The sequence below is a fragment of the Chanos chanos genome, chromosome 5 (genome assembly GCF_902362185.1).
Source record: "Chanos chanos chromosome 5, fChaCha1.1, whole genome shotgun sequence".
Lineage (NCBI taxonomy): Eukaryota > Metazoa > Chordata > Actinopteri > Gonorynchiformes > Chanidae > Chanos > Chanos chanos.
This window is the reverse complement of record NC_044499.1, coordinates 33430280-33454922: the sequence shown is the minus strand read 5'-3', so window position 1 is coordinate 33454922 and position 24643 is coordinate 33430280. Positions and strand designations below refer to the sequence as shown.

Below are 24643 nucleotides of genomic sequence, written 5' to 3'. Positions count from 1 at the left end.
ACACACTTACACACACATATATACATACGGAAACGAAAATAAGAACAGAAAAGGGGATCACACAATCAGTGATACATAGACAAAATAGACACGCTTTCCATTTGCTGTTCCTAATACAGTGTGTTTGTGTAACAACTACATATGGAAGTATGGCATGAATTTTGCTGTAGATATCTTTGTTACAGAATCCCAGTGTTACACGCAGTAAGCCGGTCGTTAAAGAGGTAGTAAGTATTCAATTCTGTGCGCCAGTCACCTTACATACACGTATCTTACAGGATACACTAATTGGGTTAATGTGTGAGTATTAACCATTATAAGGGACGTAAAATGGAGGCAAAGAAAAACATCAACGAATAAACCAATAACATTGACTGGATGTGATCTTTCCAGTGAGAGCACTACTTAGGCTCATATTTACATGCACTGTAAGAGGATATGACTTGTGCTGTCTGTCTCCATACTCCACTCAGAGTGAAGAACATGGTGATTTTTGTAATAGCTCTCACTCTGTCTGCCAACATGTGTTAATAATATGAGGAAAGACATGGTGTTCAGTGGAAGTGTGAACATCAACGTGTGAAAGATCTGGCATTCAGAGAAGACAGTGTACAACAGTAACACCTCACAGATGGAGACAACGTCACGTAAAACAGTAACATTCCCACGCAAAAAAAAAAAAAAAAAAAATACATCCAAGCTTTTAATTTGACAAGACCCAGTTGTTCACTCGTTGACATGATAACTCTTTCATATAACAGCATACAACAGTATCTTTAAGGAATGTGTCTAATGCTATAAGTAACACGTACGGGAGGGAAGCGGAGAACGGGTTTAATTCTGTCAGTAACATGTAAGAGTGAGTGTATCCTTTTGAAGTAGCTGTATGTATTGTATATAGTATATTGTGTGAGGTGTATGGTGTGGTGGAGGAAAGCTGTTTAGCTCAGTGAAGTCTCAGGGTTTTGTGAGGCTTTGGGATGTTATTTCTCATTGTTGATGTTTAATTGTATGAGTTGGACAGGCTGGATGGAGTGTCTACACTAGGGCTTTGATGGCAGACAGTAGGCTCGCTCTCTCTAACTCTTCCTGATGTACACTCATCCTTTCTGGCCACGAGCCCAGAGAGAGAGAGAGGGAAAGAGAGAGAGAGAGAGAGAGAGAGAGACAGTGTGTGAGTGAGCGAGTGAGCGCAAGAGATGGAAGAGAGAGAGAGCAACAGATAGATGTACTGTCATAACTTACTCACCTCATACACATGGCAAATGCCATTAAGAAACTGACAAGACAGGTTGTGCTCGAAAACTAGATTTTAACTTTAAATTAAAAACAGCGCCCACTTTTGTGTTTCCTTTTGAACAAAGAGCCATTGAGTAACTGATGATAACCCGTGCTAGAAAATGTATTTCAGAATTCAAAAACTTTCAAGTATTTAAATAACTCACATATGGTTTTTGACAGCATATAACATTGATTGTTTCTGATAAATTCCCACAATGTGGAATGAATAAGGGCAATGGGAAGACTTCTGTGTATTCAGCTAGCGCTGTTTTATGAATAACTTACATACTATTTTTACAATATATATATATCAAATATGTCACATATGGATTAAGGTTAGGTATGTGCAGGAATTTTGGATGACTGACAATGTCTCCAGTGTAAGATGAACTGGCTAAGCCAGTAAGTTATAGTAGTCCTGTCAACAGAAGTAGGTGGAAAGAGCTGCTCAAGGTCTCTCTCTGCCCACGCTTGTCCTTCAGGTAGCTCTCAGAGCTTTTAGAGTTTTTTCCTTTGTTGTATTTGACTTTCCCTTGGCAGGTTTACCCAGGCAGATAAACAGAGGGGCACCTTGGAGTAGAACAGTCTGCAGCTATAAACCCTGCTTTGGCCCAAGGAAGACCCCCTGGGTTGATTTACCTACATTTAAAAACACACACACCCACACAGAGAACCTTAGACAGTAATGTACAGATAGCCAACGCAAATTACTACCCCCCCCCCCCCCCCCCCCCCCCCCCCCCCCCAACCCCCCAGCAAACACACGACACAACCAAAGCTATGCCTGAGGGCTGGGAGGTTGTTGGGGTGTATGGGAGGTGGGGTTGGGGGGGGGGGTTGACCTTGGGTGCCTGTGTCTTACCACATGTGGGAGCTGAGGAGCTGAGAACACAAACTGGATGGGTTGAATCATGTTGGTCTGTCTCTCAGCTGGTGGCAATTATAAGACCGGAGAGAGACAGAGAGAAAGAGAGTGTATTGTGTGTGTGCGTGCGTGTGTATGTGTGTGTGTCTGGTTATGACAAGGGTTTACTGTGGCTACATTGCTCTTATTGTAGTTACATTTTGGGTTGTAATTTTAAACACTTCAAATGATTGTTTTTATAGCAAATGAACTAGAAGGCATTCCAAAGTGGTGAGATGCCAAACAGTGATTGAAAGTCTGCTAATATAGTAATAGTCTTGGGGCTCTTTAAAGTGCAGTCAGAAAGTGTGTTGTTTACAGAAATAATTATTTGAACATGTTTTTGTTATAATACGGGCATTATTGCCAACTAAATTATTATTTTTATGAGCAGATGATAGAAATATGTATTCCACTGTGTTCGCATTTGGAGTGATTTCAGTGTAAAATAGTCAAACAGTGGTATCTGCCTTTCTGCTGATCTGGCTGAGGGAGAGAGAGAAAGAAAGGGAGAAAGAGAGAGAGAGTGTGTGTTAGTTCTTTGACTCTTTGATGACAGAGGCTGAAGGGTGTTTGTATATTGTTTACCTCTCTGATAGATAGACCTGTCCCGCTCTGATGGTCTAGATTTCAGGAGCCAGACGTGAAAGCTTGTTTAGGAAGAGGTGTAGGCGTGAGTGGAGGATGGAGGATGGGCTGTCATACACGTTTTACTGTGTGCTGTAGTCAGCATATAGAGCTACAGCTGGGACTTAACACTCTTCTTTATATGTAGCTACACATCTTTTTCTTAAATAACACTCCAGTTCAGATTGAGCATTTAGTTTGGCACACACAGCTCTAGACGGCGAGAGTTGTGGTGAAAAGGTTACTCTTAATGCGTGTCCAGGACCTGTTCTGTCTTCCTGACAAGATCTCTATCATTAAAGGCAATAAACACAAATTCTTTCACTCAGCAGCTCTGCAATAGTGAGACCATGAGGTACTGTAACATATGTGTAGGGAGACTGTCTGTGGGAGGAAGACACCTTTAATATGTGGCAGTGAGACAGCTTTCCTGTGTGGCATCAAGCCACATATATTGAGAGTGATGTGCAGGATTTACACATATGAGAAGGGTGAGGAGTCTGTGAGACACATATGGGACAGTGAGACAAGCAAGAAACAATAAGCAGATATGGGACAGCGAGACAGGTAAGAGACAATAAGCAGATATGGGACAGCGAGACAGGTAAGAGACAACAAGCAGATATGGGACAGCGAGACAGGTAAGAGACAACAAGCAGATATGGGACAGCGAGACAGGTAAGAGACAATAAGCAGATATGGGACAGCGAGACAGGTAAGAGACAACAAGCAGATATGGGACAGCGAGACAGGTAAGAGACAACAAGCAGATATGGGACAGCGAGACAGGTGAGGGGACAGCGAGACAGGTGACAATAAGCAGGTCTGAGGCAATGATATGGGTAAGAGAAGGTATGGGGCAATAAGACAGGTATGGGGCAGTAAGAGAACACAAGCAAAAACAGGTATACATCATGTCTTCATCAGTTTGACAGTGTTGGGGGTGGGAGGCTCAGTTAAAGACAAAGTGACAGCAGAAGAAGATGGAGGGTAGATTTGTCCCAGTTTTCTGCTGAGAGAGCTACACACCATCAATAGAGCAAACCACAGTTTGTTTCTAAGGGAGATTTATGAGGTGTGCTGACCGAGACCACAATATCATACTTAGCAAAATGCTGGCAGCCTTGACAGATTGAGGCAACAACTGAAACACACATTCATCATCTTTTGTGTAAACAGGCGAAGTCTGTCTGACCACATGGGGCCAGTTCCTCGTGGGTACTGGAGTAAACTGTTCTCCTGGAATCATTCAACAACAGTTTCTCTGAGATGGAGAGATAGCCTGGGGAACAAGACAGGGAAAAGATGGTTGCACTTAGTGTAAGTGAGATTCCCTGACGAAGTGAGGCTAACAGAAAGAGTATCACCCACACTTTTGAATATGTTCCTACCAAAGAGTGGACAAATATCAGAAAAGACTTGAAAATCATTATTGTTTGAGTTAAAAGAGAAATATAACCAAATTAAAGTGGAGAGAAGTTTAGAGGTGGTTGCTTTAGGACCGTTTATCATGAAGAATAAAACTTTTATAGCTTTGGTAAGGGAAAAAATGAGAGAATAATCTCCACTTTCGTCTCTGCATAACACATCTGCTGCAAAGATGTCCATTTGATTGACAGACAGCTTTCTCTCCCATCCTGCTCCTATAATCACTCCAGACCCCGCCTCTTTGAACACAGTGACAAATGAAGCTTAATCTGTCTCTTCCTGTCCTCACAGGAAACCATGTCAAACTAGTGGAAAGCTCAGAGGGCTTTTTGACCCCTGAGGAGAAGGCCTTAGTCCTGCAATCACGTCCAAAAAGACGGCAGAGAGGGGAGAGAGCGGGGAGGGGGGGGGGGGGGGGGGGGGCGGTTTGGTGATGGAGCCGAGGGGGAGGGGAGCACTGTCAGACATCAGAGAGACAAATTTTTCCAAACTTCATGTTCAAACACTCTTTGGTAATGTATTAGAGTGTGATGAGACAGTTCAGCATTCCTGGGCATACACACACACATTGCACCAGTACTGACCACTCCACACACACACACACGAGACAGTGACGTTCATATGGTTCTGCTAAGACTGTTTACGTATCTATAGCATTTCTCATACGTAGACTAAATAAAAGGGATAATTATTTTTCTGGAGGAGTCGGACCCAATGAAATCCATTTCCTTTCCTCTTTAGAGATTTTTAAATATCCTCCCATCATTAATGGTGCTGTTTATTTTAGGACGTTTTTAAGATGACAAAATAGCAAATAATTGTAATGGCTCAATTAAGTTAATTTCATCCTCAAATGACAAATTAATTTCCCGTTTTTCCTTAAAAGAAAGCAAACTGTTCATATCCACTCTAAAGAAGGAGAATGTGTCTTTTATTTGCCACCCCTGCCCCTATGTATGGTGTAGTGAGTCCATAAAAGTATGACTGTCTCATTTAATTCTCTGTGACTAACCAAACAACCAAAACTAACCAATATCTGGAAGATACAATAATATACCGTAGGAGACTTATCAAACATCTGATGTTTTTTCAAAAATATTAGTCAGGACAGAACACTTTAAATAAGACTGTAAAAACAGTGATTGTGGACATGGACGTTTTTGATATCCCAGTCAGACAGCTACAGTATCAAACATTTTCAGAGACCTGCTTCTGTAAGAGCTCATATCAAGACAGTTCTACTATTGAATTTTTCATTAAAACCTCGGGGAAACTGACTCAAGATCAGTGCTTAGTGGAAGCTTTCACATTGCTTATTTTACTCAAATCATGGAGTGTAGGGAGCAGGACTTCAGACAATTTATGTTCTCTTAAAATATATTCTCTTGGATTTTCTCTACATTCTCTTTATAATCCCTGAACTGCTCTGTCAGTTAGATTAGACTATTAAACTGTCAGACTGGGGGAAGGGAGTGCTGTTGGGTTTTTTTTTTTAAGGGTTGAGGTCCTATATATTCCAAATAGAGTAAAATAGTGTCTAACATAAATGAGCACAAAGTTACAGCTGTGTACAGACTGATACTATGCTGTACAGGTTTAAGTGTGGACCACACTAAATGCCAGGTTTTGCTAAAATCAGCAAGAGAATAAAAAGAAGAGCACCCCAGGCAATTTATCCAACAGAAATTACCCAATTAAATGCAATTAGATGAGTTAATTAAAATACTCGGAGCTACTTTGGGATACTTTGTGGTGATTAGTAGGGCCCTTTGGAGAGACAAAGTAAATAAAGCAATCAGAGCTGCAGACGAGGAAACTCGGTGCTGGATTTAAACACTGACCTAAAGATCTTAATTCACAGAAAACAAAGGCACTGTAGCTTTCTCTCCTCTTGCTCCCTTCATCCTTCAGCGTTTATTGGAGGCGAAGTCAAGCAGTTCTGAGTTTTTTTAACGGAGTTTCTTTTTGGAAGCGGTCACAGTGCGGAATGTACCAGAACTCTGGTGTTGTCCTAATAACATACTTTTTTTTTCCTCTCGCTTACTCTCCCTGGTAGGATGTACTGGAAGTTGGCGCTGTGGGTGTTGCTGGCAGGCGTTCTGTGCGGCGTGTGCGAGAGCAGGAAGAACCGGCCTCAGGGTTCCATCCCCTCCCCATACAAAGCCAATGGCAACACGTCGGATCGCCGCAGCCGCAAGCAAGAGGTCCTAGCGTCCAGTCAGGAGGCGCTGGTGGTGACGGAGAGAAAATACCTCAAGAGCGACTGGTGCAAGACGCAGTCTCTCCGTCAGACGGTCAGCGAGGAGGGCTGCCTAAGCCGCACCGTCATCAACCGCTTCTGCTACGGACAGTGCAACTCCTTCTATATCCCCCGTCACGTCAAAAAAGAACAGGAGTCCTTCCAGTCGTGCGCTTTCTGCAGGCCGCAGAAATTCACCACGCTGACCGTAGAGCTGGACTGCCCCGACCTGCAGCCGCCTTTTCGACATCGCAAGATCCAACGTGTCAAACAGTGCCGCTGTATATCGGTCAGCGTGTCCGAGTCTGGGAAGCAGTGAGCCTCCATCCACCTCCATCCCAGCATGCTAAAGTAATACAGACTTTCTCCTGTTGGAGAATCTGGTGAAGTTAAGACTTTGAACCCCAGAAAGAGTGGACTTACGCCAAGTCAAGTTCACATTAAGACTCCCAAAGCCCACTTGACTTTTGAAACCCTGTCACAGTAAAAACTGAACCCCCCCCCCCCCCAAAACAAAAACAACAAAAAAACCCTGAATTTGTCAGCTTTGTTAGACAAGTGGGAAAAGGAGAAGAGGCAGCTTTTTTCTTTTTTTTTTGAAAGATTCACATCATTAAGAATTATCGCGTATTAAGCCATATCCGTGCCGGCGACGAGAGCTGCCAAGGTGAACTCTTATCGGAGTCAGGACTGTGTAATGCGTCTCTGTGGGTGGCAGAATAACACTGGCACCCCCGAGGACGTACTGACTGGTGAATATTATGTGTGACTCAGTACCATCTCCATAACTTTGCAGAGGGAGTCAAGCCCAGTACATAAACAGCCAAAACAGCTGTTTTTCCCTCCTAATTGTGTGGGAGAGGAGAGGAGAGGACAATGTTCACTGCTGTTCTTGGCCAGCCACAGAGTGGACTACAATGGAGGGACTTGCACTTAGTCATTCGGGCTACTTGCAGTGAATCCAAATAATACGTTATTGGATTAAAAAAAAAAAAAAAAAACCCACACATTATTAGACTGAGCATTAGAGATTATATTATAAAGTATGGTACAGGACAATATAATGTATATATCTAGAGAAAGAAATTAATTATATATTATAAATTTATTTCAAGTAGATTTCATGTTTCCTTCTTTTTTCCCCTACTTGTTCTGTTTTTTTTTTCAGATCTGATGACGTTTACTGAGAGTATTAAAGTTACGTTTTTCTCAAAGTGAGGCGCAATCACATGAAACAAAATAAAATGCTGAATTTATTTATCCTTTTATTTTACATAAATTACACTGTTCCCAGAACAAAAACAAACAAACAAACAAACAAATATTAATACAAACAAGTTATTGCACATGAGGGAAAACCTTGAGCCTCAGAATCAGTGATGGACATTTTTGAACACAGAACTGACATGCCCAGGACAAGAAATAAAAAATAAACCCGAATATATTTAATAAAGATGTTAATACCCTTTACATTAGATAAAATAATGGAATCTTTAAATACATTTTAAGCAATCAAGTCAAATATTGTATGCTGATGCAATTTAAAAAAAAAAAAAAAAAAAAAAAAAAAAAAAAAAGTCTTGAATACCTCTCTTGTAAGATCATGTCACTATAAAAAAAAATGTTTTTTTTTTTAAGTGACTCCACTCAAGCCCTGTCTTTACTTCAGTCAAACTTTACACTCCCTTATGTTTCGCAGCTCCAGTCTGCTGGAGAAAGGCTCTCTAAACAAGATTACAATTCATGTATGCCCATCCCATTCTCTCCCAGTGAGACAGTCACTAAGTTAATTCCTTCTACAAATGGATATAAGACAAGCTTTCATCATATTAACAACAGACATTCTCAGAGTCTGACACCAGTTCTTCTGTCTGCTCTGCTAAATGCCCAACTTCTCTGGCAAAACTAACTCACTAACTCTCTCTCTTTCTCCCTCACTCTCAATCTCTCTCTCTCTCTCTCTCCGAGTGAGGAGCTCTGAGGAGTGAGGAGCTTTAAGAGAAGTGCTTCAGATTCACTTGAACGGAAATGAAAAGCTGTGCTCCTTCTCTAATCAAATTCAGATCTAAATGGGATGTCTGTACTCGGGGGAGATGTTGATTTAAGAAAATCCTGTGAAGAACGTATATTACTTACACTGGACCGAGCAGAGGACTTTGTGGCTTATTCTTCATTTAAAACGCTGGGGGAGTAGGCCACGGTCGGGGGGGCGTTATAGTAGAGTGCTTAGGGGGACCTGTGTTTAAAACCTCGGCCTTAGACTTTAGCATGGGTGGGGTATCTGCCACGTCGTTTATTATAGCTATATTATTCACCGGTTAAAAGAAAGAAAAAAAAAGGGGGCAGAAAACAAAACCCACTTCATCTCATTACACAGCTGCCAACCTAATCATTACAGTCAGGAAATACCATGACTCTGTGTGTGTGTGTGTGAGCACTAGTGTACCTACACATATTCTCCAAATTGTTCTCGTGCTTCTTTCGCTCCCTACTTCTCCTGTCTCTGGAGCAGAAGGATGATGGTCTGTCTTCTCACACCGGCACACACAGACCTTCTGTCATTCAGCACACGTCGAGTGTATGACATACTGATGTCAAAATGACATAATTAGAAGAGGCCTGATTGAGATAAGGTTGATGTGTCAGTGGCAATGGGTCAGCGCCTGCTTCCCCCGTGCCGTTTTTTTTTTTTTGTTTGTTTGTTTTTTTTTCAAACACATTCGTGAATTTGGCTTCTCTCTGTTCTTGATGAAACAGAAAGCCCTGTGTCTTGTCCCGACGTTCCAGAGAGGCCGACATTCTGCTCCTGTGCGGCAAAGGGTGTGTGAGCGTGTGTTGTTACCGTAGCGATGTAGCGCTGAGGTTTGTGCTGGCCGTTCACAGGCAGGACATTGTGAGATAGCCAGTCCAAGAGGGTAGTAATAACATACATTTAAAACTCTAGTCATGGCACCACTGTACCAAGTCTGCAAACCAACGCAGTTCACATCTTTTTTTTTTTTTTTCGCCCTTTTCTTTTTTCCTCACTGTGTGAATGAGTGCCCACATGATGCCCACCAGTCTGTAGTCTCTTATATTTTCATCCCCAGCTTGGCTTTCTGTGAGAGACAAAAGTGACATTCATTGGTGTGTATATTGTGTTTGGTTTCATCACTCACTAAACAGAATATCACAAGGATGGTTTCTCAATTAATCAAGACCACAGAAAAAGACTAGGACCAGACGGGAAAAAAAAAGCAAAAAAAAAAAAAAAAAGCTTACGATTCCAGTCGCGTGTTTGGGTTTGACGCTGTAGGAAGCTTTTTCCTTGGCCTGTCTGAAGCACTCCTCTGCCGCCTTCAACCTGAGCAGATTACGACACAAAAAAACAAACAAAACAAAGCAAAACAAAACAAAATTAAAAAAACACCAGAACTGGGCATTAACAACATTTATCAGCTACTGACTAATGAACAGCTGTGTCTTCAGTTTTAATTGAATTCAGTTTTAATTGATTATTACTGCACTGCGTGACATTCTCTAAACGTATTATATAAGTGACTCTGATTAGGCTGTGAGAACTGTTTGGGTGTGTCATGGACATTTGGAGCACACTTCAAAACGTGTCCATTTGCTGAAAATGCTTAAATGAACTGATCCAGCATATAAATTAGTGCAGACTTAATGTATTAATGGCAAACCACAAAGACTGGTCAGAGATTGTCTCAGTAATGGACTGCTGAGTGCTGGGGGGGTCAGAGGGTGCTGTGTATGGTAAACTCTGGCATTTGTTGGTGTGTGAGATCAGAACGGGCTGTGACTGTGTTTGCCACGAGGGGAGGGATCAGTAGCCTGGTACCAAAGGAGATGCCACGCTCTGTAACAAATAAAGCTTCTAATCCTAATTACAGAGCCCACTCGTACCAGTGCCACCGGAGAACCTGTGCTCCAGTTACAATATCTTCCCCCAACACACAAAAACACAAAAACTATAATCACGCACGCAGCAACTAATATGTCCCGATGGTAGGATCACAGAGATTGCAGAGGGCTGAAATTAGGATGGAGAGAGCAAGAGCGAGAGAGAGAGAGATCTTTTCCTTTTCCTCTTTTAACAAGACCTGACAGATTTCTTCATTGCACCTTTGCTTAATCTGTGTGGTTGGAGGTTATTATTAAGTCTGAAGCTCGTTTCTGAGGCGATGAATCTTCAGGAGGAAAAAAAAACAAAAAAAAACCCTGCGGATTGGCAGCTCACGGTAGCGGATGACTGACCACGAAAGTAGATTTATTTACTGCAACTCAGCCTATGACACCCTGTTACGCTAAGAGGTCTAAAAACGCACAAGGCTTGCGGTGCATTTCAGCTGTAATTCCTCTCCTACTGCAAAAGCCTGTGAACAGCACCATAATTGGAGATGTGTTGGGCCGTGCGCTCCTGTAATTGGAGCGAGTAGCTGACACATTGCCTGTTTTATGTGAAGTAGGCTTTGACGCCAGAAGAGAGAAAGTGCTGTCTACACGTACAACACCCTGATAAGGGCTGTGTGTGGGTCTGTGTGGTTGTGTATATTTGTGTATGAGACAAATAGAGTTGCATTTTCTGGTCTTTTTAAAGAGTGAGGATTTAACAGACAATATGTTATCTGAATGTAGTCTGTGGGGAAAAAAAAATTTGTTCAAGACATTAAAGCCACATTCTTTTACATAAACTAAATATAATCCCCTTCTTTTCCTTGTCATTCATAATTAGGGAAAAATGGCAGATATGTTCATATAATGTCACATTTTTCAGCTTCGTTTGACTTGTGGCCGCCACACTTCAGAGATACAAGTCACCGAGCAGCAAATCAAAAGAGAAATATTTAGCAGTGACCTTGGAGAGCTGAACCTCATAAAAACAAGATGTATTTAGTCAGTAGAGACAAGGCCCTGTAACCCAATCATGGCTAAAACTCACCTCCGTGCATTAGGCCACTCTGAGGTTTGGGGAGAGAACTGAAAAGCAAACACGTCATTTAGTGAAGATGAATTTGGCTGTTAAGTGTGTGTGTGCTCTCTCAACAGAATGTGTGCGAGTCCTGGAGTGTTTACTCCACAGAGAGAGTTATGGGCCTTCCATAAAAGCCAGCCAAGCCGGAGACAACGCCGCGGCTCAGCCAGGCTGCACATCAGTAGCGGGCTTCTTTAAACAGCATGCAGCAGTAAAAATATATTCACTCTCGCTTTGGACAAGAGGGAGAAGGAAAAAAAAACAAAAAAACTACTGGCCCGCACAGGTTATGCTCGCTTCTTCAAAACTGAGCCGCCTGCTCCTGAGTGAGTGTGCGTGTGTGTGTGTGTTTAGGGAGCTTAAGCCCGATGAGGTCGAGGGGGCCTGGCGCCGTGGCCCCTGGGGCCTGTAGGTCCAAATATGGCGTGCTGCTCTTCAGGGTCACGTTCTGTTCCAGAACATTCCCTCGCTAATGATTAAGGAAGCAGCGGTTCGGCGTTGTGACAGTTAGCAGAGAGTGTCTGAGCAGTAAAAAAATCAGCCCGTGAGCAGACACAGACGGGGCCGCACAAAAGCAGGGACAGCAAAACACACTGGTCTGACACACACAGCTACTGCTCTTCCAGTCACTCACAACACCCTTCACACCCTCTCTGAGAGCTATTCCCACACAAACTATCAGATGAGATGGAAAGGTTTATAACTCAGTATCTTTTAAAACAAAGCCAATTACACTGCAGTGTATAACAGTTTACAAGGTATGTCAAATTGAAACGCATTAAAAGAACACAGGGCTGCAAGCGTTTTAGCCAAATTAAGATTACATTACACAGTTTCTGAGATCAGTAGTTTAGATTTTAAGATTAGTTGGTAGCCAAATAAAATGTGTTCCCCTTGTCGGAAATCTCTGTTAACTTTACGATTAAATGCTTTTTAATCATCGTTATAACGGTATCTCAACTGTTGTTCAACATGTTAACTTTATATTCAGAAGACATTTAAAACGGGATCATATACATGGCTGTGTGTCATAGAAGTACACTGCCTGAAGCTTTAATGACTATATGGAGTGGAAATCACTTAGACTTGAGACCATTCTTAGGGGAAAGCTGAGTATCACTTGTGGTTGTGTGGAGCTGAGTCAAGTCTTGAGGATGACAGAGGGGTCAAAGAAACAAACTAATGTTAGTTCTCCCTTCTCTCAGCCATTACTCAGAGTGGTGAGGGTTTGAAGAGCGTCTTGTTCACTTTGTGTGAGTGTGTATATATGTCAGACAGATTAGGTTCTGCTGGCTCCGGACAGACTCCGTCGACACACACCTTTACGCTCTCTCTCCCTCTCCCTCCCCTCCCCAAGAAAAAGAAAAAAAATACAAATGCTCCAAACCGCCAGCGTTCTATGACAAATGAAGAGAGAGCGACAGAGAGGAGAAATTCTCTGGGCTTTTAGGTGCCATTGGAGAAGCAAGGCAAACACTTCGGTGGCAGCTGCGCTGATGAAGGGGATGGGGGTGTGTGTGGAGGGTGGTGGTGTGGGGGGGGGGGGGGGGGTCTGTCCGATGCCTAGGGCCTTTAGACCAATCATACTTTAGAAACAAAAGCTGTTGTTTTTGCTCTTTAAATGAATGTCACCCTGAGGAGAAAGTGTCTTCTGATCAGCGGGGAGGGGGGAAAAAAAAACGGGAAAAAAAGGAGAGGGTGGCTGAAACGTTGTTAAAGAGAAGCAACAGTCTTGTTCTCTTTCGTTTTCAACTCCTCTCAATGTCATTCACTTAATCATACTCAAAATCATAAAAGGAGCCAAAGTTAAGTTTGAAAAAGAGCAAACGTTTGTTTGCCTCTAGCCTTGTCAATCACTATTGTTTTATTCAACGCACGCCAGAGGTTACGAGAACAACGCCAATCTGATTAGAATTGCCAAACAAATTACCAGAAACTTGAAATCCTCTTGTATAGCAGCTTTATTGGTAGCGCTGGCAAGGAAAGAGGAGAAGAGACATGAGCACGCCTGCGCATATAGCTGTTTTCTTTAGGAGCCCCTTCCATATTCTGCAGGTTAACGTTGTCCAAACCAACTTCATAATCTACATCTCCTTACCCAGAGGAGCAGAACATAGGGCTTGTGAGAGAAGGGAGGTATAGAGTATATGAAACATGATATGAATAGTGTGTAAGAGGACAAGATGGAGACAGATACCCTCAGTGCCTGGTAGAGGCCCTGAATGTATAATGCAAGAGAACAAGTCTGATCAGCATTCGCCATGACAGACCAATTTGTATTTGTTGATTCTTTCTCTTTATCGGAAAACCTCATCGAACCACTGGAAGCTAACGGCACCAATCACGTATTCTTCTCATTACAGGGGTTAAACAAATAGTCACGGATCATTTCACCAGCTCTCCCCTTTTTCAATGAATTTTAATGAGGCAGATATAATCTAATATTAAACATATGCCATGTTATGGGAAACTCGTGTTTCAAGTGGAGGCTGCCCACAAAAAGAGGCCACTGCTGCTAACTCAACGTAGCATCTTCATTCACACAGCAACAGTATTGGAATACACAGTGCACATTAATAGAAGTTGTACACAAATAGCAAAGTGAGATAGTTGAATGAAACATAGACTGTTTGTGTTTCCGGTTGTGTTGGCATATTACCTAAATGCTGTCTTACTCTCATAAGGCTGTCTCACCCTCATACTTTTGCCTGTCTCACCCTCAGACTAGGCTGTCTTCCACTGTCTTACCCTCAAAGGCCCGTCTACCCACCAGACAGCCTTTAACATACGGCCCTACCTCGCTCCAATGGTACTCTCACACAGTTGCTGCAGAGTCTAATTCTAACAGGGCTGTCATGGGGTTGTCCTACACTCTCCCCACTGCCTGCAGCTCCACAAAGTGCAAACAGGGCAAGGTTCTTCTCAAAAGAAGAGGAACTAATTGAGGAATGCTGCTGCTTCCACCTTCTGCTGTCACAACAAAGCCATTCTCAATCACTCGGCCCAGACGCCGAGCGAGGTGTAACAAATTTGACCTCAGTCAAAGTGCTGTATTTTCCAGCTCGGCTGACAGATAGCTTGCCAGCCGGGAGAATGTATTTTAGGCAGAAAAGACGTGGAGCGGGGCCTGTCATTCTCTCCTAACTGCAGGCTTTTATTGCAAACAAATGTTGAAGAGCACTGAGGATGGCAGACGCAGGTATTTGAGGTAATGCCACATTAAATCAAAGTCCTGCCAGGACTTTGCACGGACTGAGGATGCTCCCAAAAACAGACACCCTCCCCTCCCTCAGCCCACCCCCATCCACTCCATCACACAAAAACATTAAAGAACTGTTTTCACAACATCTAAAGAGCATCGCTGAGGAGCCAGGGACCATTGTGCTGAGTTGTTGCTGAATAAATAAATCAGGTCCTATGGGCTGAAACAGCAAACCCCCACATGGGATGTATTCAAACGTAACATGTTCGGTTTTCTTAGATTCAGACAATGTAAACAGTTGAAGCTTTTCTGTCACAAATGCCACTTACATGTTGCAATGGCATCTGTAATATGTCTGAGAGAGCAATTGTCTGTATTTTATGAAACATCTCCTCTACAAATAGGCAGATTTATCTCAGCGTCCTACAGGACAAAAGACTATGATAACCACCCAAACACAACTAATCACTGTTTCAATGTGCTTCGGTTTAGATAAGGTTAGAGAGAGGTCGTGGGTTAAGATAGGGATGTAGGTTAAGGTTGAGGTTAAAGTGAAGATGAAATGCTTGAAGGTAAATTTGAATAAGTTGATGCAATAACAGAATTCCGACTAATGACTGCTCGTTGTAACCCAAAAATGGCTGAATGTAGAAATATAGAAAAATGTTCAAACAGGCACACAGATGTAAAGTGATACTGCTGACAGGGAAACGAGGGAAAGAAACGGGATTGATGGAGGGACTGGTACCTCTCCTGAAGAATGACTTTGTTCTCTTTCTTCCACAAGTCTTTGAAATCAGAGGAGAACTCATGCCACACTGTGAAGAACGTGTTTGGAGATACTTCCTTCTCTCCCATCTTGGCTTTCACCGAGAAGAACACTGTCAACTCTAAGAACCTGTTGGACAAAAAACAACATGAGCACAAATCTGTTATGGTGCTTGAGATGGGCCAAAATAAGGAGACTGCAAACATGCAAAATCTTTTTTGGCATAGAGTTTCTGTTTTATATGGAATACATTGAAACATTCCCAAAATTGCTGTGTTGAGCGAAACGGGAATATCTGTCAAACATTTAAGCATTAATCATAATGTAATATACGCTAGGCTATTCCAATTTGTTTAAATTCAAAATAAAAATGTAACAAGAAATCAGAGCCATAATTCTTGGTAGTGGACATGGCGTTGTTTGCGTTTATTAAATCCTCTCAGGCATTTTGTCTACATGTCAGATTCCACATCTGTAATGGGGTGTGTGATGTGGAGATGCGTGTGTCTGTATTTGTCTGATATTACACAAACCAAGAAGATGAAGGAACTATTATCTGCAGTGAGAATGAGAATTGTGGACACTGGAACACATGCTCCATTGCAGACTGGGTTGATAACGTAAGGATTGAGAGTGGCTTTGTTATACATGTATGTCAGTCCTATTTGGAGCAGAGATTACTCAGTTTAAACAGAAAAATCACTCAAACATTAACCTGATATTGGGTGGAACAAAAATAACATGAAAGGCTGGTTTGCTCATTATATGAAGAAGTCCAGAGAGAGGACAAATTTCTCAGGTTTTCAATGTTGTTCCACCAGACTGAAGGTTTAGTTTTATGTTGAATGTCTTCTGCAAGGTTTAGTGAAGTGTAGAATGTTCCATACTGTAAGCCTGACTTTTTTTTTGCTCTCCCTCTCTCTCTCTGTTGCCATGAAGGGGCTACATAAACACGATGACACAATGATGGGGCGCCAGTCAGACCTACCTGAACCTAGACTCAAGCAGATTCCTGTACCCACAGACATACACTGTTTCTTCTGTGCATTTACAATAACTCAACTCAGTATATTTACACTCATTCACCTGAGTCTGCTTTGTCTACACGTCTCTAATACAAACCATTCACGGAGTAATTTCAACCATGAAAATTTTACCCACTCAGTTAATTCTCATCTCAGAAATATGTTGCATCCACACTAAGTAATGTGTCGCAAAACAACTTTTTTTTTTTCCCCTCAGAACACAAATTGAGCACAGGACACTGCCCATACAATGAGATCATCAATTTACTGCTGAGGAGAATGAATGGAAGACATTAAGAAGGAGGCTACAGTCCAGACACAATGAAAACAAGGCTACAAACCACAGTCTTGTGACTCAAACACGAGCATAAATAAAATCAATGAAACATTACATACAAATAACTCTGTAAGTCACTTAAAATAACTTGGTGTAAATGAGTGGTGAAATGATTGAAATGAGTGAAAAAATCATTTTCTTTAATGTTAAGTAAAGTCAAGGAAACAAAGCCAAAGAGTGACTTTGTAAAAAAGAGGGTACCAAGCTGATCCTAAGATATGAGCATAAAAACAAATTTAGGATCGTAGGATGGAGTTAATGACTAATGTCACTTTATAATGGGCTAAAATAGTCACTACAGCAGACGGAAAGAACTGGGGCAAAATGAATGCAGCTGAGTGTGCTTGGTAGGTCTCCTTACGTTTTATGGGTTTCGCTAAGCTGCTTCTCCTGGGTCTCCAGCTCAGTTTTTGCTGTAAAAAAACCACAAAACAAACACAGTGACTAACCACAGAAATACAATTTCACAAAGAAGACCCCCCCCCCCCAAACAAATTCACAAAATTATAACTTTTTTTTTTTTCTATTCGTGTGGCTCCGTGACATCTAGCCATTTGTTAATGTTTCATAAGAAAGGGGACAGACTCTTTTGGCTTTAAGAGCTTCCATCTCCTCAGACTGACAGTGTGTCAGGGTTAAACTCTTCTGAAGGACTCTTTTTGAGTGGTGGTGGAAAGGTCTGCAGGAGTGACTGTGGAAGCTTTCTTCTCCAGATAAACAGTTTATATGACTGCATGCGCCATTGCAGGAGCGTCTGATTCAGGTAGACATGATGGTGTATTATAAAGTTGTGTCTGTGTTTCCAGACACAAACACAGATCAGAGCATCAGACTCCTCTCCTCTGGCCCCTTCATCAGGCAGCATTTAATTAACAGTTAACGACCCTCTTTCACAAAAAAACAAATAATAATAAAAAAACAAAACCCCTCATTCATGGTCACCTTCCAATATCAGAGAACCCTGAATGTGTCTTTTCTTCAAGTTGATGGCTCTCTGCTACGTCAAACGCCTAATTCCCAGCCATAACAACCCAACATAGTCCAATTCCACCACCCTCCAGGAGAAAGAAAGAGAGAGTGAGAAAGAGAGAGGGAGAGAGAGGGGGGAGAGAGGGGTAAGGCAGGAGATCCCCTGCTCCCCCTTTCCAGGGAATATCAAATCAGCCCACATAACTGAAGCCAGAGGCACATCTAAGCACTCCTGACATGTCAAATATGAAGATCTACTGTTCCTAACACTAAATCTTTCCCTTGATCTTTCTACATGTGGTATGTATTGTTTGGAGATAATTAGAGGTGAGTAAAACCATCATGTATAGCACTGATTATTCAACAAATTATTCATTACTGGGATGATGCTGAACACACAATGTTGTAATATTAATATCAAAGAAAGAAGCCTTTGATTACTGAACATACAGAAAGTTGAGAAACTGGCAAGGTAGAAGATTGGTCTGTTGCATGTAGAGTTCTAGTGACGTCTACTCTATAGAAATTTTACTTGACAATGTGAAATTTGACATTCCTCCAAACCTCTCAGACAATGAATAAAAAACATGGATGGGGAGAGAAAAAAGAAGCCTACTGGAAGTATTACATTACTGTCTAGTATCAATGGAAAACAGACTGTCAGACGGTAAATGCAAAATGCTCTTTTTGAAGTCAGCGAGAATTCCTTTATGCACAAAAAGAGAGAGAGAGAGAGGGAGAGAGAGAGTGTAAGAGGGGGCAAAAGAGAAAAAGAAGGGGTTGGCTGACCTAGACACAACAGAGCTGCAATTCGGAGTCTGCTTTCACTTTTGCTCTGTGGCCAGTTTCATGGTCAACTAATAACAACTGTTGACACTGTGGAAGCCAGACTCTGCATTTTTTTACTCTGAGATTACAAATAACAACAACGCCTGAAATTCAAAATCATCTGTCAAACAAAAACTGGCCGGCTCTTTTGGCTGGAGCTTGTGGAGCTGGCGGGCACATCCTAGCTTGGACGCTTCACTCAAGAAAATACCAAAACGATTGTGACTGGGGCCCCATTCTGAACAAAAAAAAAAAAGGATTTTGGTTGACATGTCCTTGTAACTCCACTAACAGTGAATGTAGAATAGCTGTGCACTTTACCAACAAGTTCTTCCACTGATGAAAAACCCAAAACTAAAAAGCTACTATTTCAAATACAAGACCAAAATGGTGACAACCATGAGGTTTGATTATGTACAAAAGTTCTATCATTATGCCAAAATAAATGAGTGAATCAGACTTGTTTAAAAGTGCAGTGGAATAAGTTTCATCCCCCTCTTCAGCCTCAGCCTCTCTGTATGTGTGAGAGAGAAGAGCCCGTAACACCTGAGGGCGGGGGTGTTGGGGTTAAGGGGTGGGGGTGGAGGGGTGAGAGGCTTCCTAAGAAGCGTTTGGGGGCAGCGGGGGTCAGTGCCCTGGTTGAACTTTGACAAATTGAGCCCGGTAGTGGTTAAGAGCTCCAACCATGAAGCCCACCCCATTGACGAGTGTCTGGAGAGGGAGGGTGTGTGTGTGTGTGTGTGTGCGTGTGAGAGAAGAGGTGGCAGGTCAGACAGCTCTCAGACCTAAGGCTCTTTTTTTTGAGGGGGAGTCAGGAGTAGAGATGAATGTGGACACAGGGTTAGTTAAATCTCATGGTTAGTAGAGCTGCAGAGGTCGTGACGCATTAGCCAAGAGCGTTAAGTGGACCTGCATCATCAGCAGGATAATCGCAGCCAGGCAAAGCCACAGAGCAGGATACCACTGTCAATTTGATTTATACGCAAATACCTTCCAATAGGTGAAATTGCCTTAAATGGCTTCTTAAAAGAGAGGGAAACTCAGTTCTTCCCAACAATGGAGTGAAGAATTCCAAGAATGTCTCAATCTATCAGCAATTACTGGGAATACCATTTATTTAAAGGTAATGGTGATTAAAGAATGTATAATTGCAGATTATTATAATCAGAACAAATTGAGAAAATCAGAACAGATTTGAAAAAAAACCCCCATAATATAATATGTATAACACCACAGAGATGTACATAGCCTACAGTACAATGTGATTATGTTATCGATATCGCTACAAGCTTCCAACATTAAAGAGGAAGTTCAAAAAATAATTTCAGCTTATCTGACAAACTGAATCAACAAAAAGCATGATGACTGGACTGGTATGAAGTCTGGTTCATGTCTCAGAGCAGTAGACTAGGTTGACAGAGTGTGTGTCACCACACTTACCTTGTCTCAGGAATTCCTCCATTTTGTCTTTGAAGGGCTGAAGATGCTCCTCGTCAGACACTTGACAAACCTTCTCCACTTCTGTGGTGCATACTGGGACAGATGGAGAAATGGTTTGGGGTTACATTTAGCCAGATGCTATCTGAGACTTCACATGCCTTGTTGTCATGGCTTATAACTATAACTTATTGGAAAAATCCATACTGAACCGAGCTGAACAAATTTCTAACCACTGAAATTACACCAGAGATATTTAAATTGAACCTACAGGTGTGTACACACTCTCAAAGCCTCTTTTTAAAGCATAAACCAAAATAAAACTGTAAATCATGCATCTAATAGGACGGAATATGCAGCTTTCATTATTAATATGTTACAAGCTGATCAATGAACTGAGCTTCATGCCTTGTGAGAATGCAATCCACTGATTTGTCTAAAAGGGAAGGGAGATTCTTTGTGGGAGTGATCCAGCCATTAGAGTAACCAATACTCCACAGCTGTAAACTACTGACCACTGGCAACAGTTTCTGATCCAACAGAAAATGCTGGTTCAACTTAGACACCACTCAAGTTTTCCTTTGCTTATGAATATGGTGAAAACTATAGACGACGAGCTGAGAGCCTTGATGTTGAGCTGAGAGCCAGTTGAAAGACGTTGAGTTGAAAAGAGGTGATGAAAAATAAAAAGTTTCGAACATCCACAAAGACAAAGAGAGTTGAGCGACTGAAGGAAGCGTTGATTTCCTCCTGTGTCATTATGGCTGAGCACCGAAATCAGTGCCGCATTTGATCAGGAACTGCATCATTATGTCAAATTATGGTCAAAAGGAGGAAAATCCTCACGCTTTTAGTCCCATACTCCACTCTCACTGCATTCTTCACCAACACCACGTCCTAGCCCTCTGCTCGTCTCACAAGAACAAAACCAAACTGTTCCAATTCATAAAGAACTACTCAAACATCAACTCTTGACACAGACAGGAGCGTAAGTATATTTGACTATGAGAGGTTGTGAATTTTTTTTTTCTTCCCCCATTCGTCTTGATTCCATAGCATATGAGATCTAATCAGTTTTGGATTACTGGCAAATAAGGGACAAATTTCATATTTGCTCAATTTGGACAATAAACCAAAGTCAATATTTTCCAAGGCGATTTTTCCATTCCTTTGACCCGTGTGTTTGAACTTGACTCAGCCACACTGGTGACTCCACACAGGCAGGTTCAGGGGCCGCCTCTGTGGGCCAGCAGTGTAATAAAGTGGGCTGTATGTCGGGGCATGTTTATTTTGACAATCTAATTGCTGAATATCCTTCTATGTATTGTGTAGCCATTGCATTTAACCCTCCAGCCCTACGTCTAATCTGAGCTGTGTTAGCAGAGCCAGGGTTCTGAAGATGTGTGAGTGTCTGACTTCACTGCCTGCTTAGACCAGCCCCTCTGTTTCTCTGTGTACATATGTGTGTGTGTTCCACTTTCCCTCTCTCTCTCTCTCTTTCCCTCTCTCTCTCTCTCTCTTTCTCAGTCAGACGATAAAGAGACAGAGGAGGAGAGAGGGTGGGGGGGGGTGTGGGGGAGAGATGGAGAGGTGTTCTTTGAGACAGGGCCTTGTCTGGGTCTGAGGAGGACAGTAAAACATGGCTATGGGATGAAACGGGTTGGAAGGATGGCGCCCATCTGGATTCCATTCAAGAGGAGGCATGGAGAACAGATGCTAGTTGTTAGGAGTCTACGCTACCTCGCTGCTCCACACTCATCACACACTGGCTGCCAATGGATGAGCCATTTGCCATTGCTACCCGAAAAACGTGCGGCGTGAATCAAGTGTGAAAAATGACCAGCCTCACACAGCTCCAGGGACAGAGAGAATATTCAGTCAGAGAACTGGGTCAGATAGATTCATTAGTGTTAAAGGCTACCTGCAGGTTAGGGCCATGATTGGGCCAATGTGTGTGGCAGTGCCTAATGGCGCAGAAGTGTGTCCTGCATCTGGAATTTACCGTTCAAATCCAAGCCGAGCCACACTTATTAGCTGCGGCATGGAGTCGGCAGGAACGTGACTAGCAGGTGACTTGGCCGTGGGCCCTTTCCCACTCTCACTTGCTCTCTGAGGGGCGGTCACTGAACAGGGCGTAGGTCTAAGCAGTCAGGCAAATAGGACCCCTCTGTTACATTGCTTTACGATACTATATAATATATAGTGTGAGAAAATAAGTCACTGCTATTAGATGAGACAGAACATGCCTGTGCTAATCTCTCAGCTCAAATGAGGTGACGACCACGTAAGGGAGAGACTCAGGAGATTGTGGTAACCCGGGCAATTGAAATTGTGGACTATACAGCCACAGATAAGGATGCGTTTGAATGGCTGTCATATTCACATTGTAAAGTTTTTATTAAGCAGATAACTTATATAAAACATGTACAACACAATGAAGCCACTGAACACTACTTCTTATCACGCAAAACATGACAACATATATAAATATACGCTTTTTTCTGTTTTTTCCCCCGAAATATTAATAAGCAGCTTGATATCAACTAATAGGTGATGAGAGTGCCTTCACTCAGACCAATAAGAGTGATGGTGTGGTTGTGTATCATTGTAGGAAAAATTTTTTAGCTTCATTTGACAGCCCATGGAAATACCCACGCAGCTAGCAATTTTGTTAATTCTTCAGTTTAAAGGAATTTATATAATGTATTGCGATTTTATTTATACTGTTTGGGATTTGACTACATATACTGCATGAAAATGTAAGTTATTTCCCATTTGACATTTTGTCCTTTGTTCCCTCCATTTTCTGTATAACAATCAGTCCATCGGTCTGAATGAGGTGCCTTGAGTTAGGCTTCCGTCCTGCGGCCAGCGCAGGACAGGGTGGGAAATGTTTGCTCTGTTCTCGCCCGTTTCCTCCTTCTGGAACCTTCTGCCTGGCGCGGGCCTCCTCCAACAACAAAAGCAAATCAGGGCCAAATTGGCATCACCAATTACTCAGATGGGCTCTCCTGAAATAGTCTGGCTTCTGATTGGACGGCTCTATGAGCCTTTGACCAAGGTGACCTTGCCGCTTAGTAGACGGTCAGACGCTTGTTCCCTTGATTGATAGAGGAAGCTGTGAGGATAGTCCACACAAGAGGTATTTCCAAAAAAAAAACCAAAGAAGGAGGCAAAGGAGGGCTGTGAGTTGAAGAAAAAAAAAATACAAAAGGGAAGGGGAAAAAAAATGAATCTTGGCCTAGGCCTGCTAGCCATTTCAAATGTGTTAACAACTTCCAGGCCCATAAATGGCCTGACCTTCGGAAATCACCCGGTGCTTAAAGGCCCTGTTCAAAGTTCTGCTTTCCACTGCGGTCCTGGACTTTGCATTTATATCAATATTTACATATGGAAGTGGATGCAGCTCAATTTTGCTAGAGCTGCTTGGCTAAAGCAAGGGCTAATTTGAGCAATAATTCATACTTTCCCTACGGTTTCACAAATAAAGAAAACACATGGATCCTTTCCACACTTACTGCTCCGTTAAACAACAGAGCGACCCGCCATGTGTCTGTTCTCTCACGTTCAGACTGATCTAAGCTTGTCTCTGATTATGATACATAGACGAAAAACTCTGTGACGACCATGACATTTACTGGTCATTACTTCAACTTTTTCATGACTACTCTTTTTGTGAATTTGTTACAGTTCAACACTAATTAAGAGTCACAAAACAGACAGAGAGATGTCCTGAAAATATTTGGAGAAAATGATTCAGAACACTATTTAACAATGCTGATGATAAACATAGGGTGCCCTTGTGTGAGTACAGTAAACACACAGACGGCCCTCAGTTTGGGGGTTAACTCCTCTCTATCGCTCTGTGCTCCTGGTGTCGGGATGAGGTCACATTGGAGGCATGTGAGACATCTGCCGAGCCCAAACCGAACAGAGCAATGAGATCAAACAGGATCTAGACTCCTCTCTGTCTAACACACACACACACACAGTCCTCCTGGGTAGGATGCGATTCTTCAGGAGCTATAAAACAAGTGGAAGCAAAACAGCAAAAACCTGACAGCGCGGGAATAAGAGACCGCAGAAGAGCTACTGTGTGAGTGAATGAGGTACCATTTATCATACACACACACGCACACACACACAGTCCAACAGTGCCACACCCCGCATAAACATTCAGTCACTTGGAACAACATCTTTGAGGACAGTAACAGCTAACTCCATTCAGACAGGCATGTTAACACAAAAGTCCATATAAAGATACGGAGCCTCTTTGGTGATTGGACGCATGCTGTCGTGAGAGTGTGTGTGCGCTCCCCGCACGGTACTGTAGAGCGGAGCACCGAAACCCTCTTCCTTTGAAAAGATTAAGAGGCAGCTGTTTTGGATCAGTCTATACGGAGAACTTAAATGCAACCAGGAGAAGGCTTTGTTGTGCAGGCAACATACAAAGACGTTAAGACGCTACAGAGCGACATGTCCTTACATTTGTCTGGGCAATGAATCAGCTGACAGAGGTGACCTCTTTATTCAGCCCCTGCCACCCCCCCCACAAAAAAAAACCCACTCCAGACTCCTGCCAACAGGAGCACAGAGAGTCAGGGACAAACCATTTGCTTCAACAA

The 24643-nt window shown here is 42.5% G+C and overlaps 2 protein-coding genes across 2 annotated transcripts in view; one reads left to right on the top strand and one right to left on the bottom strand.

The window, feature by feature from the left end:
* The first annotated feature begins 6297 nt into the window (after positions 1 to 6297).
* Positions 6298 to 6798, top strand: grem2b (gremlin 2, DAN family BMP antagonist b). Its single transcript, XM_030775783.1, has one exon. The coding sequence runs from the start codon at positions 6298 to 6300 to the stop codon at positions 6796 to 6798; it is 501 nt and encodes a 166-aa protein (XP_030631643.1).
* A 2752-nt stretch (positions 6799 to 9550) lies between these two features.
* Positions 9551 to 24643, bottom strand: part of fmn2b (formin 2b) — a 50097-nt gene continuing 35004 nt past the window's right edge. Inside the window, exons 16-20 of the mRNA XM_030774889.1 lie at positions 20022 to 20114; positions 17146 to 17197; positions 15402 to 15551; positions 9741 to 9822; positions 9551 to 9577 (exon numbers count right to left, since the gene is read on the bottom strand). Coding sequence (XP_030630749.1) covers positions 9551 to 9577; positions 9741 to 9822; positions 15402 to 15551; positions 17146 to 17197; positions 20022 to 20114 — 404 coding nt within the window. The remainder of the gene's footprint in view (positions 9578 to 9740; positions 9823 to 15401; positions 15552 to 17145; positions 17198 to 20021; positions 20115 to 24643) is intronic.

What these genes read in the sequence shown, in the direction of transcription:
- grem2b (XM_030775783.1), top strand. Translation starts at nt 6,298, where the DNA reads ATGTACTGGAAGTTGGCGCTGTGGGTGTTGCTGGCAGGCGTTCTGTGC.